This window comes from Megalobrama amblycephala, linkage group LG4 (assembly GCF_018812025.1).
Source record: "Megalobrama amblycephala isolate DHTTF-2021 linkage group LG4, ASM1881202v1, whole genome shotgun sequence".
Classification (NCBI taxonomy): domain Eukaryota; kingdom Metazoa; phylum Chordata; class Actinopteri; order Cypriniformes; family Xenocyprididae; genus Megalobrama; species Megalobrama amblycephala.
The window spans coordinates 6,851,809-6,871,676 of NC_063047.1; the positions used below are offsets into that span (position 1 = coordinate 6,851,809).

Genomic DNA, 19,868 nt, shown 5'->3' on the forward strand with positions numbered 1-19,868 from the left:
TGTTCTGCTCAGGTAATTATTGACTTTTAGTGCAAACGCTGCAGCACTTGTCATGTTTTAGGATTATATTTAAACTAGCCAGTGGATTAAGTCACTCTTTAAACACCTTAAGACTGCCATTTACACTGAGATGTGTGTCGTAACATCATTGGATTACAGATTACAGTGCACTAATGTAAAACGGTAATGATGATTTTTTTGCAGGTCTATTTGTCATTGACAAATGTTAGTATGAATGGCTTCTCGATCAGTTCTGATAGTGTTTCCTGTACATGGCTCATATCTGTTCAGTGAAAGCACTCAAGCGTTCAGGTCATCTGATGGCTTCATTCATCATTCTTTTCCTGTTCTTCTCTGCAGATATGTTCAGACGGGTTGTACGACAGAGTAAGTTCCGGCATGTGTTCGGCCAGGCGGTGAAGAATGACCAGTGCTACGATGACATCAGGGTGTCCCGGGTCACGTGGGACAGCGCCTTCTGCGCGGTTAACCCCAAATTTGTTGCCATAATCGTGGATGCTAGTGGAGGTGGCGCATTTATGGTTTTACCTCTTCATAAGGTGAGAGATCTGTAAAAATACACTGTGCTTGAATGGAATTCTTGGTTCTATATCCATTGTATTTTATATTAATTTGTTTTAGATGGCTAGTCAAATTCTAGTTTGGTTTTAGTAAAAATTTGTGTCCTGTCCAGACATGTTGATGTACACAACCGTTCAAAAGTTTGGGGTCTGTACATTTTTTGTTGTTTTAAGTCTCCTATGCTCACCAAGGTAAACACCATAGTATTGTATTATAGTATTATTACAATTTCAAATAACTGTTTTCTATTTTAATATATTTTAAAATGTAATTTATTCCTGTGATGGTAAAGCTGAATTTTCAGCATCATTACTTCAGTCTCCAGTGTCACATGATCCTTCAGAAATCATTCTAATATGGTGATTTGATGCTCAAGAAACATTTCTTAGTATTGCTGTGCTGCTTAATATTATTTTGGAAACCACAGAAATGTATTTATTTATTTTTTCTTTGTAACATTATAAATACATTTACTTTCAACTTCTAATCAAAGTAATAATTTCTTTAAAAAATTTTACAAGTCATTTAAATGACTTGACATCATGTGTAAGCCTTGAATTGTTTATATGAAAGGCTATTGGAAGTAGTTTAAATGTTTAATGACCATAGCTGTACATTTAATGTGTTGCTTTGATCTGTATGGAGTTCAGAAATGGAGAAATTAGACCTCTACATCTGAATTCCTTTTTAAAGGGATAGTTTAACTTGCATTCAAAAATTGTATTTACTATTTACTCACACTCATGCCATTCCAAACCTGAATGCTGTTATTGTGTGTGTGTGTCACTATACTTCAATGACTTTTGAAGGAACTTCACTCTTCTCTGTTCCATATGAAGACATAATGATCAAGAAGTAAAGGTCAAAACTCAAGAATCGGATTGTGAACACATCTTTTGAGTCCGACACCATGTCCTCACTACATGCGATGCAATAAGATTCCAGCGAAAAGCAATTTGACTGTCCACACTGGACGTGACGTGACAATGAGAAGGGATAAAATCAATAAAAAATTTGTGGGAGTGTGGGCAGGCTCTCTTGGCAAGAGCACAGCAGACATGATGAAATGGGTTAGTACATAGTAAAATTCATAAATATTACACCATATAACATTATTTAAAGTACATACGAAGTGACTGAAAGAATCTTTGTCATATAATACACTTGTTTGTTTGCGTTGAGTTGACTTGTGCCCATTTATTTTCAAGATCTGAGGTGAATTAGCCAGTGTTGTTTTCATTACAACTAAAAAGCTGGGAACACAGAATCCTATTCAAACTCATATTAGACGCTTTTAACATTCAATAAAGCACATTAACAGTACCTGATATTATCAGTGCCATTCTTTGTGTTGCTGTTCCAGCTGCGACGTTGTGGAGAAATAGAAATAAAAAAGAAAATTTTCTAAAATAGAATCGTTACATCGCCGTCGGGCCTGGTTAGGACAAAAACTCTGATTAACATGGTAAAGATACTGATATATTATATTGATTTTCTCACCAGAAGGAGATTATCAGCAAATAATGACATATATTTTTGTCTGTTTCTCACACACCGATGAACTTTTATGGTTCTATTGTAGTCCCTTTTCAGGCTTGACAAGACTTGGTCACTTTGAATTGTCGTTATATGGAAAAAATGAGTGAGAAGATTCTTCAATTTCTTCTTTTTTTTTTTGTTCCAAGGGATAAAAAACAGCATCCAGATTTGAAACTACATGAAGGCGAGTAAATATTTCAGGTGAACTATTTCTTTAAAGTTTGAGAAGAACATTGCTTCATCAGAAGTCTTACACCTACAAGAAGCTGAGGAGATTATGTCCTAGCTGTAGAGAAGGAGCCAAGCGACAAAATGTTTTTTGTGGTCTGAAAATTTGAAGGTGAGGGTGTATCAGATGGAGTTGCTTCCTCCACTTAAACTACAGCTGTGTCACGATTTTTTGGTCTTGGTCAATGTTTGAATGTACACACTCTTAATTGCTACCTTGCGTTTCTACAAATGGTGGTGATTAAGACGGGTATGATTCATTAGACTTCTGTTAGGAGTAGAGGATACTCACTCTGCTGGATGTCTTTGAGATGTTAGTGAGCATGTTCTGCCCATGTTATTCTGAAACATACTTGGTTTACTCCAGTGTGACGATACTTTAAAATCACAAATTATGTAGACCACATACAGCTGTACCCCCACTTTACTGTGCTAATGTTAAAAACATAAATGGCACACTTTTATCCTTTCCATTGTTTAGTCATTTTCGTCAATTTTTTCAACACAAAAAACAAGTCAACGTTACTGCCATGGTTTTGAAAAATGCACCTAAGACTTTTCTGTTTCACTCAAAGGTATTTTTTACCCAATGATATCATTTTTCCTAATGGCTTTCTGAGTTAAAATGTGATGACAAAAGTAGAATTTGTGAGCTGGATCTGCAGCGGTCTGTCATTTGATATATGTCATGAAGATCTTGGGCCTGTAGGGATTTCGTTACTTTGGAGCTTAATGCACTACCCTCTTTAACCTTCTGTCACCGACTACCACTGTCTGCTTTTGTTACTTGCTACAAAGCCAGCGATTTGCTTCATCAGGATGAAGTGTGTGTCACCTAGTCTGTTATGTACTTTGTTTAGTGGTTTAGCGTTTGTGGGTTTAGTGAGTCTGCATGTTCGTGCATGTTGAAGTGTGTGGTGCATTCTCAGATTTTCCCAGATAATTTGAAGGAGTGGCAATTATTTCCCCATTTCTTTCTTTTTGTACTGGTTTTCAGTTCTATGTCGAAAGACAGATAATTGGTTTGACTGAAATACTTTTGGATATTCATACTTTTCAATGTGGTTATGTCTTCTGGTAATTGGCACCAATTGTTCTCCAAAGAACAATACCGAACAATAGTATTTACAGTTAAAGTAACTTATTTTATATATATTGTTTGGAATTTTACTCATCATAACAATTCATTTGTATGTAATGTAAATAAAGCTACAGTGCTCAGCGTAAATAAGTGCACCCCCTTTGAAAAGTAACATTTTAAACAATATCTCAATGAACACAAAAACAATTTCCAAAATGTTGACAAGACTAAGTTTTATATAACATTTGTTTAAGTTATAACAAGAAAGTAAGGTTAATAATATAACTTGGAGAACAAAATAAATGCCATTTACTAACCCTTATGAATAAAGAAGATACTTCATAGAAAAGAAAATATTTTGAAGAAAATTTGTAACCAAAGTTTTGATTACTATTGACTGACGTTTTATGGGAAAAAAAACTAACAAAAAAACACAGAGACATTTCTTTAAATATTTTTATGATCCACATAAGGCAGATGAGGTCCTTTTTTTTTTTTTTTTTTTTTTTTTTTTTGATTGAATCCTTTGCAACTTAATTAGTTTTGTATTTTGTAGGTAGCCATCTGTAGAAAGTGTTGGGTGTGTATTTCTGATTGTGTCATTTGGCACATCTCAGATTGCTGTGGTAATACTGGCGAGATTAGCGCGACAGCTCAGAGCAATGCTGTTGACAAGCGGAACAGCGCTCTGTAATTAGAGAGCGCTCAGACACGACGGTGACATCCAAACCTCTTCGGGCTCTCGCCTGGATCCTGAAGCCTGTCATCAGCGTCACACATGAACACGCGCCCCCGCTCATAAATGATGTCACACTCAAGCGCTCGGCTGCCTGGCCAGACAAGCTCAGTTACAACCGACTCTTATGTTTATCTTGTGTTATTTACATTATTAGTTTCATTGTCGGTTCCTGCAGGCTGCTTTCCCGAAGCCTTTATAAAGCTCAGGTTTCAGGTCAGCCTAAAAAGTGATGGATTACACCAGTTTAAATCCTTTGTCATTCCGACCATGATGTTCAGACTCACAATCCAAGTGTGAGGGAAATTTATTAATCTGTGAAAATAAATCATGTTTGTCCTCTTATTCTCACTGTTGTTTTTTCTCTGAGCAGATTGCATGATCCATCTGTCCCATTCTTTGACGTAGGACTAGGGGTGTAACGATACGCTCAGGTCACGATACGATACGTATCTCGATACGGAGTTCACGATACGATACGTATCACGATATTTTGAACAAAATGAAACTGAAATTCAAACAAGATTTATTAAAAAAACATGAACAAATTTCAATAATTTTCCTTGTTGTACATACAAGATCACATTTCAATAAAATAAATAAATATAAAATTTTAATAAAAACCTTCTGTATTCAAATTAACAGCTGAATAGGGCTGTCTGTCACTGAAAAAAAATGTTAAATTTAACATGAACTTAGAATTATGAATAGGGGCCGTTCACATATCGCGTCTAAAAACGCGTGGAAGGCGCGGCCGCACCGCTTCTCCTTCTTTCCAAAGCGCTTGCGCTCCCGTGGCGTCGGTCGTTGCTATGCAACCATGAACTGAGCTCTCCAAGAGGATCAGGATGTTTCTGCAAAGGATAAATGATTTCTAGCCCTTGCATTAGTTTTACTACGAGATATATTGATGGAGATAAGATATAAAAACCACCATGTACAGCTATGATCAGCTGTTCGGCTGAGCTTTTGATGTTTTGTTACGGAAAGGCCATAGCTGATCGGTTGATTCTTGTCACACGACCTGCGGTGCGCTTGCGGCATTCTGAGAAGTTGAGAATTGCATGCGCGTCGCGACCGCGTTGATCCCATTATGAGCGCGCTTGCCGCGCGGCTACATTTGAAAATAATAACTGACTTGCACGCGGAAAAGACGCAATATGTGAACGGCCCCACAGAACTTCTTTAAGCAAAGCATCGCAAGCGTCTTTTGCTTTTCTGTGAGCACAGCTGTTCCTGTGCACTGCGGTGAAAGAAAGCCACGACTTTTCTCACGCGACCATGCAAGAGACTGACATGAGAAACGTTTAAACCTGCTTGCAAGATTCAATGTGTGCCCGAAACACTTACTGAACTAGAGAGCTGATTGAGACACACCATCTACGATAAATCGTTACACCCCTAATACTTATAGTAATTTAAAAATGTGGTAGCATTGGATCTGGACAGGAAGGATAACTCTGGGAGTTGGAAGGGGTGTGTCGCGATTCTGCCTTCTCACATCGCGATACAGGTTCGTGGACCTGCGTATCGCGATTTCGGTTTCATATCGCATATCGTTACAGCCCTACGTAGGACTGAAATGAGCTGGGATTAAACATTTTTGCTGAGACTTCATGGTTTTTGTGAATGAATCTGAATATCAGTGCTTTGTAGTCTGTTTACAGTTTTGCTTAGATATTGTCAGCAAAGTAATTTTTAGATAATTTCAGATTGTTGTACGTTGAGTATGTGGCATCAATGGGTTTTGTGAGTCATTTTGTGAGTCTGCTTGTCATAGCTTGCATTTTGTAAGGTTTTTAAATTTAGCCTCCAAAAAACCTCATTTCAGTTTATGCGTGCGTTTTTTTTTTTTTTTTTTTTTTTGCTGCTTTGTCTGTTTTGTTCTGCCTGCTGTCCTTCTGCTTCATCTAAAGATTTGCACCCCTCCCTAAGGAGCTCTGATTCAGCGCAGCCCTTCATCTGTCTATGGTCCGTCTTCCCAGGCCACCCCATTCCCAGCAGCCCCCTGCAATCAGACAGCTGGTTCTTGGGGAGCTATTGTTCTTGTGTGTATACCAGGTCTTGCACAGCTCTTTGTTTCCCAAAAATATCTGTATGGGAACTCCTCATCCTCACTTGATTCCCCAAAATCTTCAGACCCATGCGTCTGTCTGTTGTTTGCCAGTAAGAAGCAATGTTGGCTTGAGTATTTGAAGCTCTTAAAGTGTAAGTGGCAAGGCTGATGGTGTTTCAGTATGTGTATCTAAATTTATCATTTACTCAGGCTCATGTCATTACAAACCTGTAGGACTTTCTTTCTTCCTTCTTTTTTCCATGGAACATAAAAGAAGATACTCTGAGAAATGCCTCAGTAGCTGTTTCCATCCACCTATTTTTATGCACATTTTGGGATATCGCATCAAAAAACTTCTGCGCTCATTTGAGTCAGATAAAAAAAAAAGATCTGATAAGAAAACATGCATCAACTATGAACTAAACACATTTCTTTAATAAGTTCCTTGATGCGTATCAAAAAACCCCCCCATAAATCATGTAACTTTGCGCAAACCGATCTTATCGCACAGCATTTGAAATGCTGTTTTGGTTGTTCTGAAATGCCTGAGCACAGTCTGTCGTCAAAGTGGTTCGGTATAATTCTCTTGAATTGTGAATTTTTGCATTTTATTTATAATTTAGTGAATTTTAAGTACATTTTAATTGATCTTAGACACTGATTGCCTGCGCTGTGCTCGGTTTAGACACTGAGCATGCCTTCTATCCTTTATCTGAACGCGGCATGTCGTGACGAGATGGCATGTCCTGCTCCTAAATGAAGGCATTTGTAAGTTTTTCTTTTTTCCTTTTCTTTTTTCGTTTTGCCGTAAGGAGTAATGATGTTCTGTAGTTATGTCTTTTGAGTCTGGGGGGAGTTTCAGCTGGGTTGTGGCTGGATTCTTTGTGTGGGAGGCAGAGCAGCATGACTCAGACTCTTATTGTATTTCCCTTCATAAGACCATCAGGTGTCTAACTAATCACATGTTGTCTGTCTTTCTCTCAACACCCTCCCCCTTCACTCAGCTGTATACTCTCATTAACATATGAAGGAAGTGGTGGGAAACGGATGACTATAGCCTTCCGCAGGCCTTGCATTCCTACTTTCCATTCACACCGACCAGAGTAACTAATTTTCATCCCTTTCGCCTGACCACCTCTAGTGTTTAGTTTACAGCATGAAATATGAACCACACTGCAGGAAACTGCCGTTTACCCTTGTGCCGCCAGCCTCTGTTATGATGTTAGCAACAATTTCCCTTTTGGAGCTAAAATCCTGAAGAAACAAGGAAGCAGACTTTCATGGCGTATATTTAGTGACAAGTTTTCACTTTGAATCTTAATACCTGGTCATCTGAGGCAGTCTTCTGCAAATGATTTTATCATTTGTGGGGTAATGTTGACTATAACATATGATCATTTTCAAAATGACTTTGTGAATCAGCCAATGGGTGATAAGACTAATGCCCTGTTCAGGCTACACGATATCAGCCCTGATTTTGGTACCATCTGTTTGACGTGTGGCGTAGTGATTCGTAAATGACGATAGGCATTGGGATTCAAGAATAAAGTTCACATCTGTGATATTGACCAATAGGAGCACAGAAGCTCTTCCGTACACAACTTTCAAACATGACGAAATGAAAGGAGGATGATGGTATTGGTGCTGCTAGGTGGAATTATGCAATGGAGGAAAGTTTTGTGGGGCTATGGCAACAATACTCCTGCATTTTATGATTCCTCGAGGGACTACCATGACAGAATGAAAAAAGAAAAATGATAGTTCAGCAGTTCAGCAGTTCAGCAACCTGGAGAGTACTGGAATCAGCATTAAGCTAGCAAATCATTCATTATATTCTCTTTTGCTATGGTGAAAATTCAGATGGACAATCGCAGAGACATGGTTTGCTTTCTCGATGACATTACGCACGTCCTTGACGAAGGCAAGCGATGATTGGTCGGGAAGCATGTGTAATCCGATATATTTCTTGACTACAACAAGACAAGAATTTAGGAGTCAAAATGGCATAATCGGACACAGTGACTATCGTAAAAGCAGGAGAACCAGAGCACCAAAGATGAGGAAAGAGAGAAACAGGAAAAAAGGGAGCACACACAAAGCAAGTGAGTTTTAGTGGGTTTACTTCAAAGTCCACCTCCATATATTCTGTGCAGTCACATGGACAGATGTAACTTAAATTGTGTGGCCATGGATGTCAGTCTGATTCCCAGTCTGTATTCCAGGAGCCCCCTACTGTTCCTGCTGCACTGACTGAGTTCTGGCGGCTGCTGACTGCAGATTTTACCTTATATGGTCATCCTCAGCTCCCCGCCTGTCAACCTTCCAGACCCATTTCCTCTTTCCTCTCCATTGGCTGAAGCACAGTGCTTGCGCCCAATAGTTTCTTTGATAGACGCCTAGAAGAAAAGGGGGCAGTGTGAAGGGAATTTTTTGGTTAATGTGTAAATTCCACTGTTAATTTAATTGTTGTTATTTATATTAATTTGTAATATTATAAATGGTATATTATTTATAGTATAATAATAATAATAATAATAATAATAATAATAATAATAATAATAATAATAATAATAATAATAATATTATTAATAATAATAATAATAATAATATTATTAATAATAATAATAATAATAATAATAATAATAATAATAATATTATTATTAATAATAATATTAATATTATTATTATTATTATTATTATTATTATTATTATTATTATAATTATAAATACATAACTTATTTAATTTTACTGTATCATTTAAGTTATTCATCCAGAAGTTATTATGGGTTTACAGAATTTGACAATTATGAAACAACAGTTTCATTTTTGTAATTTATCCATAAATTATTTCATAAATTCTAAAAATTTTACTACAGTACAAAAGTCATTTCTTGCATGAATTTAATTATCAGAATATTTTTATAGCATAATAAATATATCTTAACAATAATAATTAATAATACCATTTAATTTTATTAGACTTTTTGTATTTAGAATAATAAATGTATTTTTAAAAAAATCAAACCTCAGGATCTCTTATCTCGTGATCTTTCTACCTCATTTCCCTCCTCCTCATCTTTCAGGTCATATGCATTAGGCAACTGCATACACCTGCTGGCCCTGAGTAGTTTTCTCATTCTGACACGCTTGGGATCGCCCCCTCTGCCCTGATTCGCTGTTTACGTGGATCGTGTAAAATGACGTAAATTCTGGTTGGACAGCAGCTGGGGTGCTTCAGTCAGGTCAGCTGTAGTCTGCTGCCTCTGGGTCCTCGTGAACTCACAGAGGAAATGGAAATTTCCATGCTGACTAGATAAGACAGACGTGCTTCAGCTACTGGAGAAAGCATCTGTGGCTCTGTAATACTTTCTGTTGGCCACCTCCACAGTGTGTCCAGCCTTTCTGTCTCTCTCATTTCCTTCTTTCCATGGTTTTCATGTCTCTCTTCACTGGCATCTCTCTCTCGCTCTCTGACGTGGTTTTGTCGAGGCGAGGAATCCTTATTTAAATGTGGTTTATTGATTGAATAGGTTGAGACCTGTGTTAGTTGAGGTGAGGGATCTGCAGTAATGCTGCTACTGTTGCTATGCAACAAGTTCGCTGCACTGCAATGATGGTTTTGGACAGCTCCGGTTTTAGTAAGCTATAATTACATTTCATAAATATTCATGATGTAAGTTTAGCAGAGCTTTCCTGTAAGTTTTTTTTAATTTTTATTTTTATTTGTTTTTAACATTTTAAATTCATGTTTAAATTCAAGGTAAACTAACACCTCAGTTATTTATTCTTATATTGCCATATAAGTATGTGTCTGTCTGGGTCTGCAAGATTTTTTTAATGATTTTGAAAGACATTTCTTATTCTTACTTTTAATCTGCATTTATTTGATCATACAGTAAAACAGTAATATTTTAAAATATTTTTACAATTTAAAGTAACTCTTTTCTATTTAAAAAAAAATGTGATGGCAGATTTTCAGCAGCCATTAGTTCAGAGCCATTCTGTCTCCAGTGTCACACGATCCTTCAGAAAACATCCTTCAGTAACATTTCTTATTATCATTGTTGAAAACCGTTATGCTGCTTAATATTTTTGTGGAAATTCTTTCAACATTCCATATTAGGATGTTTGAAATTGAAATATTTTAATATTATAACTGTTGTTACAGTTTTATATATTATCATAATTCTATTTTTCTCCATTATTAAATTGGCCAGTCATAAACATTTGTTTGTTGTCATTGTAACTAACTTTTTGTGTTTCTGATGAGCAAACATTCTAAAAATGTGTCTCAGGTGAAAATGCACACACAATATAGACATCTTGGCGACGTTTTTGTGTTTATCAATGATCTTGACATGATTCTGGGTCATTTGAAAGCCTAGTAATCAGTCTATATCTGCATTTTTGTTTCTTTTAAGCTTTTTTTTTTACTTCTGCTTTCATAAGCTATTTGCTTTTGTGATCACAAGCTTGCAAATATAAGCACATAGACAAGCTTCATATACAGTCTCTGAATGTGTTAATAAATAATAAAGCAAAACCATGTAGAATCCATAGGCAGATGATCACTGCTAACCTTCTGCTCCAATGTCAGTGATTCTTAAAAACCAACTGGCTGTAATGTCAGTAAATCAATATAGTAGCTAATGCTTGTGCATCATCCCGATCCTCCTCATTTAAAGGCTTTGAGTTATGGGTTTTTACTGGAAGGTTCTCTTGAGAGAACTAGTGCCCTTTTATCACATTCCCCCTCTTTTCCGCTATCGCTTCCTTCCACATGTCTATGACTAGAAAAGGTTCATAGGATAACCAACAGTGTTTGTTTAATGCATTACCGGTAAAGTGCATTATATAATCAGATTACTTTTTTGATGTAACAAGTAAAGTAACACATGACTTTATAGATTTACATATTAGTATTTGAGTTACTTTTCAGTTTAATAAATTGGCTTAAACATTTTTTTTTACACTACTGAATTATAATTGTCCATAACTTGGTCACTTGGACATGTGATTGTGCACTCATGAATGCAGAACAGACAAAAGTAAAACGCATTACTTTCAATAAAGAGTTGGAGTAGATAAAGCAAATGAATTTTTCAGTAGCACACTTCTTTAGCTGTACATTTTTGAAATGTGTTAACACTTTCTTAGGTGTATGATCTTCTGGTTAGGTGACTTTTTTTTTTCCCTTTAGGGGAAGTTCCATGTAAACAGGGCTTTGTGGGTAGTTGCGTCTCATTGGTTTCTGCACGTATTATGCTTACCAGCATTACATCTCCATAACTTTACACAGACAATATCAGTAAGTGATTCTATCGCACTAGTCTCATGCCAAAACGTATCTTGGCTTGTTTTCTTTTGGTGCATGTGATGGTTGACAGACCGCTGCCCACAGCTGGACTTTGAATTAGGAATTCTATTTTTATTGGCGAGCAGCTGTATCAGTGTGTAAGGACCAGACTGTCTGTATGTTTGTTTAGCCCTTCATGGACTGATTGGTAATCAGTGTTCCTGATAATAGGGCGGCATTTCTTTGTGTTCTGTCTTGGGTTATTTTCTCAGTTTTTGAGAACATCTTATGTATTCTTCTCTCTCCCTTTCTTTACAGTTACCTTTGAACATTTCTTGTGAAATAATGTTTTGTCGTCTTTTCACTGCTCTCATTCGAAACCATCCACACGCACTTCTGAAGAAACAAGTGGGGCGGTTAGCTCACAAATAGCTGCTAAAGGTATAGTTTCTCTTTTGTAAGGCCATGTTATAACCATGCCCAGACTTGAGAAGGAATGTGTTCACAGAGTGGTTTTCTGCACAGGTGGGTAGTGTTTTTTTTGTACAGGCAGGGCTTGAGAATAGCCCAGGCAGTTGTGCTTTACTGGGCTGGGCTTTTTGCTTGTGATGTCATCGCACCATAGGCAAAGCAGCAGCATGAACAAAAGAGTGGGTGTGGACATCTCTCTACACACTGAACAATGTGATCAGATGACACCTGATCACACAGCCCTGTGCAGAGTTTGTGGTCTTGCAAGAGATCAAAGGTCATGACCTTTGAGCAGAGGGCACTGATGTCATCAGGAAGTCAGCTGACTGGACATGGGACCGCAGCCGTGCCTTTATTTGGCTTCTTTGTTTGCTGTGTACAAGGGAGAGGAGGGAAATCTTCTGTTGTATTTTTCCCCTGGTCTTCAGGCCTGTGCATTGTATAATGGTGTTACATAAGGTGCTCAGAATGAAGAATAATACTGTTTTTTGTTTTGTTTTTTTCATATACAAGCATGCATGTAAACAATCGCATTGGACGTGGTGGTGAAATCTGGTTACTTTTGAAGTATTTTAATATATTTTGGATATTGAAATATAGCATAGAAGTAAAATGCAGTGAAAATCTAGTTAAAATAAGTAAGGCTTATTTTCCACAGTGAGTTTTTATTTATATGCACTAATAGATTTGACTTCATTTTTTAAAAATATAAATAGTTTTGACGTGCAATACAAACGAATCTCTTTTAAAAGACATAAAAAAAAATCCCATTTAAAAGAACTGATTCAAAGAATTAAATATTATGTACCGAAATTAAATGTGCAATAAAGTCATTCATTGTTCTCTTCCCAATATTGTTTAAATGTATATTTTCAACAAAATAAAATTTAGTATTAGTAACTAATTTTTATTTATTTATTTTTTTCTATCTAATTTGATTTCTCACACTCTGCCCAAACCTCCGTGTGACCTTTCACTCTGAGTGAAAGGGTCAATAGCCTGTTGCACATGAATTTCTATCTGCATTTGGAAACAGTTGCAAGAACAAAAGCCTCGCAATCTGTTTTTATTACATATCAGCTGTCATGTGTAAATGTTTCTGCTGTTCGCTTGAATGACCGGATAAGCTATTGTTTGAAAATTTGGAAAAGAATGGATTTCTCTCCCACCTCCCCATTTCATGAATGCAGGCCAGGCCTTAAGTGTTTGTTTTGGTGTTACGTAGAGCTTGGCTGGCACTGTCAAAGCTCATTTCATTTACCGAATGGGCCAGATGCTTTCATAATCTAATTTTTGTCTTTGTCTCCATTTTCTCTCTGCAGTCGGGCCGTATAGATAAAGCCTACCCTACAGTATGTGGCCACACTGGCCCTGTTCTGGACATTGATTGGTGCCCTCACAATGACCAGGTCATCGCTAGTGGATCTGAAGACTGCACCGTGATGGTATGTCACCTTTTCTCTCTTCACTTCCATACATCCACTGTCGTCATTTAAACTGCCTTAGGAAACTGATGGCATTTTAACATTGTCAGACTTGATGCTAACTTACACAGATGGTAGGGAATACTTTAAGTAATGCGTAATGAATTTGCGTGTGTGCGCGTGTGTACACTTAGAAATAAAATGAAAGCATGTGGAAGATTGGCGTACAAACGATAGTTAAGGTAGGTAAGAAAACACATGAGGAGAAGCGTTAGTATAATACAATACCTGCAATCACAGGCACTTGCATTCGGGTGGGATTAGATTTCTCAGAGGACTGTTGAGTTTGCCAAAAAACAGTAGGAAATTTGCCCTGGAAATTTTACTGAGGTTGTGTGAGGAAAAACACAGGCATGACAAATTCGGACGAGATTAAAATCGCAAAGTACCGGAAAACTAGTTCAGACCAAATCGGGCTTTGCTAAATAAAAATATTAATTTCTGGGGAAAAAAAACTGACCACAAACTTTTGAATGGTAGTGTATGTATAAATTATATAAATATAAATAATTTAATTCTGTAGTCAGTGAATTGATTTGAAAATCACATTGCATTGATCGCATAATTCAACTCTAGCTAAACCGCTGCAATCATTATAAAGCTTGTTTATTGATGGGTAGATATGACCATTTCTAGATAAGTTTCCTTGAATAGCCAAAATCACATCTACACCCACCCACTGAGTCCATGTGTGGCTGGCAAAGTCTGCCCCATGACTCATGCGAACGGCAGTAGATCGGATCACAGCATAACTAAAAGCTTGCTCTTCTGGACTGTTTTAGATTAGTTTAAGCCCAGCCTGAAGTCATTGAATCAGCAGTTACTATTTTATAGTTCTGAGGTCAGTCTGGCTGGCTCTGGGTCTATTTATCACACTACTAGACCTTATTTGGCCAGTGTGAAGGGAAAAAAAACCCCAGCAACTCCAGTGTTGTGTACTTGTAATGAGTGTGCAAGTGTTGCGTTTAATAGGACACCGTCTCTTGTCTGCTCTCTTGGGGAATACTGAGGCCAGGTATTCCCAGATTCATAACATGTTAAATACAATGAGTAGGGCTGTGCATTGACACAAATTTCACAATTTGATTTCAATTAACAAGCTTTCGATTAGATTTTGATTCAGTATTGATTTAATTGGGGCCTATCAGTACATGACAAATTGCCTCAAGAAAAAAAAATATCTCTCAATGTTGTAAACAATACAGGAAACCCCAGTTGGTACATCACTATGATATTAAAGGTTAAAATGAACTGATTTGGCTACTTGCATTTAAATTATACATAAGGAAGTTAAAGGTGCCCTTGAATGAAAAATTGAATTTATCTTGGCATAGTTAAATAACAAGAGTTCAGTACATGGAAATGACATACAGTGAGTCTCAAACTCCATTGTTTCCTCCTTCTTATATAAATCTCATTTGTTTAAAAGACCTCAGAAGAACAGGCGAATCTCAACATAACACCGACTGTTACGTAACAGTCGGGGTGTACGCCCCAATATTTGCATATGCCAGCCCACGTTTCCAACATTATAAAAGGCATTAGACAAGGGCAGCCAGTATTAACGTCTGGATCTGTGCACAACCAAATCATCAGACTAGGTAAGCAAGCAAGAACAATAGCGAAAAATGGCAGATGGAGCGATAATAACTGACATGATCCATGATAACATGATATTTTTAGTGATATTTGTAAATTGTCTTTCTAAATGTTTCGTTAGCATGTTGCTAATATACTGTTAAATGTGGTTAAAATTACAATCGGTTATTACTGTATTCACGGAGACGAGAGCCATCGCTATTTTCATTTTAAAACACTTGCAGTCTGTATAATTCATAAACACGACTTCATTCTTTATAAATCTCTCCAACAGTGTAGCATTAGCCGTTAGCCACGGAGCACTATCAAACTCATTCAAAATTAGAAGTAAACAATATAACAGTATACAATACTCACATAATCCGACGCATGCATGCCGCATGCATGACGAACACTTTGTAAAGATCCATTTTGAGGGTTATATTAGCTGTGTAAACTTTAAGGCACTGTTTAAGGCAAGCGTGAGCTCTGTGGGCGGAGCGCACGGGATTTAAAGGGGCCGCAGCATAAAATCGGCGCGTTTATAATGATGCCCCAAAATAGGCAGTTAAAAAAATTAATTTAAAAAAATCTATGGGGTATTTTGAGCTGAAACTTCACAGACACATTCAGGGGACACCTTAGACTTATATTACATCTTTTAAAAACATAATCTAGGGCACCTTTAAATAAACATTTATTTAAATGGAGGCTGCCATAAAAACAAAGGGATTTATTCAAACACACATTAAATATTTAGGAAAAAGGTTAAGTAAAAATACAACAAATATGCAATATGGTGCATGTATTTAGCAAAAGTAAATTTTTCTAGCTGACTAACGAGTTTTTAGACATTGAATGGCTTTTCTGAGGTAAATGTAACATTGTGACATTTGTTTACAATCATTGTTTTATTGACGTCTTTCCGCCGTTGAAACACCGATTGAGCGATTACCTGAGACACAATACGGATTTCTGTTAATTGTAATGTAATGTTTCTTTTAACATACCTTTTGATGTTCATTCATGTTTATTTCGTGTTGTAACTAGTAGCAGAAGAGATGGTCGGTTCACGTGCGCGCTGCATTGCTGCTTCGCTTGAACAGCAACAGCGATCTGTCACACCACATTAAAGACTGCCAAAACGGTATTTATTATTTGAATTTCGTAATAAAATTGACAATTTGAAAGCTGAGACTGTTTCATATCAGAAGTAATAAAACTTAAAGCTTGTTGAGATTTATTGGATGGGAGGCAACGCTACTAAGCTTTCTTCATTCATCAACTGAAAACAGTATAAACCGAAAGATCAGTTCTTTGGATTTAAGAATCGATATCAGTTCTTCAAAATGAGAATCAATTAAAATTGAGAAATCAGTGTTTTGTTGTTTTGTTTTGTTTTTTGTTTTTATCCAGCTCTAGTAATGAGGTATAGACATGCTGGAGGGTAATTTCATTTGTGACCTATGATCTTTTTAGGAGACGACGACGATGATGTTAATAATGGCATAGAATAGGTATAGCAGTGTCTGTGTAAAGGAATAATGTACACTCATCCAGTCTATTACACAGTTGAGAGGTCAATATTCAGAAATATTTAAATGTAAATTGTTGTGTTTTGTCCAATTACAATAAAATGTAATAAAATGTTCATAGTAATAATAATAATGTTCAGATAGCTGTTTAATTAATGATGAGAATAAGCATTATGTAGCGAGAGAAGAGAGGCTTCAAAATCGCATACTTTTACTATTTCTCTCATATAAATTTAAAAGATCATCTATACTTTTAATTCTTGTTTAAATGATGAAACTCTGTTGGACTCCTTTATTTGCCCTCTGCTGCCACCTTCAGACAAATTAATGTAATTGTAGAAGTTAAACAAGAAGGCTCAAATTTTGGATCATAATGTAATTTTGATGTTTAGTGTTATTTTAGTATTATTTTTATACTATTTGGTATTCATTTTGAATTGGCACTTATTTTTATACTTTCAGTTTTCATTTGTTTATTTTTTTGTAACTTTTTTTTGTCGTTTTTATTAGTTTTTTTTTTTTTTTTTTATTTGTTTAGCTTTTTGTTTTATTAATTTAGTACTTCAACTTTTTTAATTTGTTAGTTACCAAAGCAACATTTCTCATTTTCAGTTAAAATTTTCATCTAATATATATAAAATATAAATTTATTATATATATATATATATATATATATATATATATATATATATATATATATATATATATATAAATATATAAATATATAAATAAAATGTATTTATATTAATATTAATATTTATTTATTTATAATTATTTTTATTTATTTCTTTTTATTTTTCCCAGCTTTATTTAAATTACCAAAATCAGTTTTGTAATAGTTTAACGAAAACTGGTTTGGTTTACTTCTCTGTCATGTATCTTTGCACTTGTGAGATTTTAGATGAAAATTTCAATATATATTTTTCTTTATTTTTATGTTCTCAGGTGTGGCAGATCCCAGAGAATGGTTTGGTGACCTCCATGTCCGAGCCAGTGGTGGTGCTGGAGGGTCATTCTAAAAGAGTGGGAATCATTACCTGGCATCCAACCGCCCGCAACGTCCTCCTCAGTGCAGGTGAGAAGCGTCACCTGATCCAGGAAGGAAAAAGGAAACTGTATTGTAACAGAGAAGATGGGGAATAGTGGGGAAAAGAGAGAAGAGGGGTTCAGGAATTTATGTCTCTGACATATTTGTCTTTTTAATGTACTGTTTGTATACGTTAATGTACTGTATCCAGTTTAGTATCTGTCAAAACACTTAAATGGAAAAAACAACTCCAGCTGCTTTCTAATAAATAGATTCTTCAACATTCAAACATGATTATTTCCCCATCACGAGGTTTCTCCCGGGTTTGTTTGCAGGCTGTGATAATGTGATTTTCATCTGGAATGTGGGCACGGGAGAGTCCATGATCACCCTGGAGGATATGCACCCTGACATCATCTTTAGTGCCTGCTGGAACCGCAATGGCAGTCTCATCTGCACTGCCTGCAAGGACAAGAAAGTCCGTGTCATCGACCCACGGAAGGAGGAGATCATTGCGGTAAGTGCTTGCTTTTTCTGGAGTGAATAGGCAGATAATCACTTTATAGCTTTTATTTGTAAACTGAAAAAGTTTCTGCATTACATGGACTGAAATGTTTCTCTGGCTTTAAATTTTCTTAGATGTGTATATTGATGTGTTTACTTGATCCCAAAAGTATTTAGTTTTGAACGAATGTGAGCAGTGTTGTGATGTACAGTATAATGGTGTGTCTCGCTGACAGGAGAAGGACAAGGCCCATGAGGGCGCCAGGCCCATGAGAGCTATTTTCTTGTCTGACGGCAAAGTGTTCACCACTGGTTTTAGCCGCATGAGCGAGAGACAGCTCGCCCTCTGGGATCCGGTAAGTTGCCATGGAAACCGCAGACAAATTTCATTCTAACACCTGCTCATAAATAAAAACAAACACATGCATTTCAGACTTGATTGAATGAGATCTAACTTATTCAGATACTTAACAAAGTTAACAAAGAAAATAACTTTTAGTTGAAGTTCCTGACACAAGTGACATATCATGGTCCTTTTTATTTATAATTAGACTATACATTTTTTTTCTGTTTGTCTTTCAGGAAAATATGGAGGAGGCGGTCTCTGTCCATGAGATGGACACCAGTAACGGAGTCCTCCTGCCCTTCTATGATCCCGATACTAATGTGGTCTACCTGTGTGGAAAGGTAAACGCAGCACATACAATACCGTTTAAAAGTTTGGGGTCAGTAATTTTTTTGTTTTGTTTGTTTTTTTAAGAAATTAACACTTTTGTTCAGCAAGGATGGATTAAAGTGACCAAAAAAAAAGACATTTATAATGTTATAAAATATTTGTTTCAAATAAATGCAGCCAGTTTGCATTCAGTGTGCAGCCAGCTACCTTTTTTGTTAATTTTTAAGTATTTCCTTGGCTCCACGCACCTGAAATGAAAGGAACGTTTTTGTTCATTTAGAGCGCAACAATCTTTTCTGGTTTGAACTTTCTATTCATCAAAGAATCATCAGTTTCAAAATTACAGTTTCAACAAAAACATTAATAAGCAACTATTTTCAACATTGATGATAATAATAAGAAATGTTTGTAGGATAATGTATACCTGGATATTTAGTTTTTAGGTCCCTGACTGAGGATTTGTTTCTAATAGGGTGACAGCAGCATCCGTTACTTTGAGATCACGGACGAAGCTCCCTTTGTCCATTACCTCAACACCTTTACCACTAAGGAGCCTCAGAGGGGCATGGGATACATGCCCAAGAGAGGGCTGGACGTCAACAAGTGTGAGATTGCAAGGTATAGCAACAACAATTATTACACAAGCTTACGGACATATGTGAGGGAAAATCTCATGAAATATGTCAGGAATGTGACCATGTCATATCCCCCCCCCCCCCCAAAAAAAATAAATAAATAATAAAACATATATTTATTTTAACCTATTTTTATGACTATATAAAATTTTCACATTGCATTTGTTTTACTGATATACTGCTGTGAATAAAAAAGAATTAAAGTGAAATCATTATACTTTTTATGAGTTGTCTCCTAAAAGAAAGAATCAATCGATTCTGAACCGCTGAAACGAGTCGTCAACAATTCCAGTCTCACTTCCTGTTACATAACTATGTAACAAATTTGCACAATACCATCCTATGATCCCTTCTTCAAACACAGTAGTTGTAGCTGAGGCCTGGAAGAGTTTGGTTCGTGTTATTGACATGTTTCAGCACTGCAAATACACTTTGCATGC

At 36.3% G+C, this 19,868-nt stretch overlaps 1 protein-coding gene across 3 annotated transcripts in view; it reads left to right on the top strand.

Annotated features, from left to right (window-relative positions):
* Positions 1-19,868, top strand: part of coro1ca (coronin, actin binding protein, 1Ca) — a 52,337-nt gene that overhangs the window by 25,490 nt on the left and 6,979 nt on the right. For all 3 annotated transcript variants that reach the window (XM_048187073.1, XM_048187075.1, XM_048187074.1), the window contains exons 2-8: positions 361-560; positions 13,312-13,434; positions 17,532-17,661; positions 17,949-18,130; positions 18,354-18,473; positions 18,700-18,804; positions 19,266-19,411. In XM_048187073.1, coding sequence (XP_048043030.1) covers positions 361-560; positions 13,312-13,434; positions 17,532-17,661; positions 17,949-18,130; positions 18,354-18,473; positions 18,700-18,804; positions 19,266-19,411 — 1,006 coding nt within the window. The remainder of the gene's footprint in view (positions 1-360; positions 561-13,311; positions 13,435-17,531; positions 17,662-17,948; positions 18,131-18,353; positions 18,474-18,699; positions 18,805-19,265; positions 19,412-19,868) is intronic.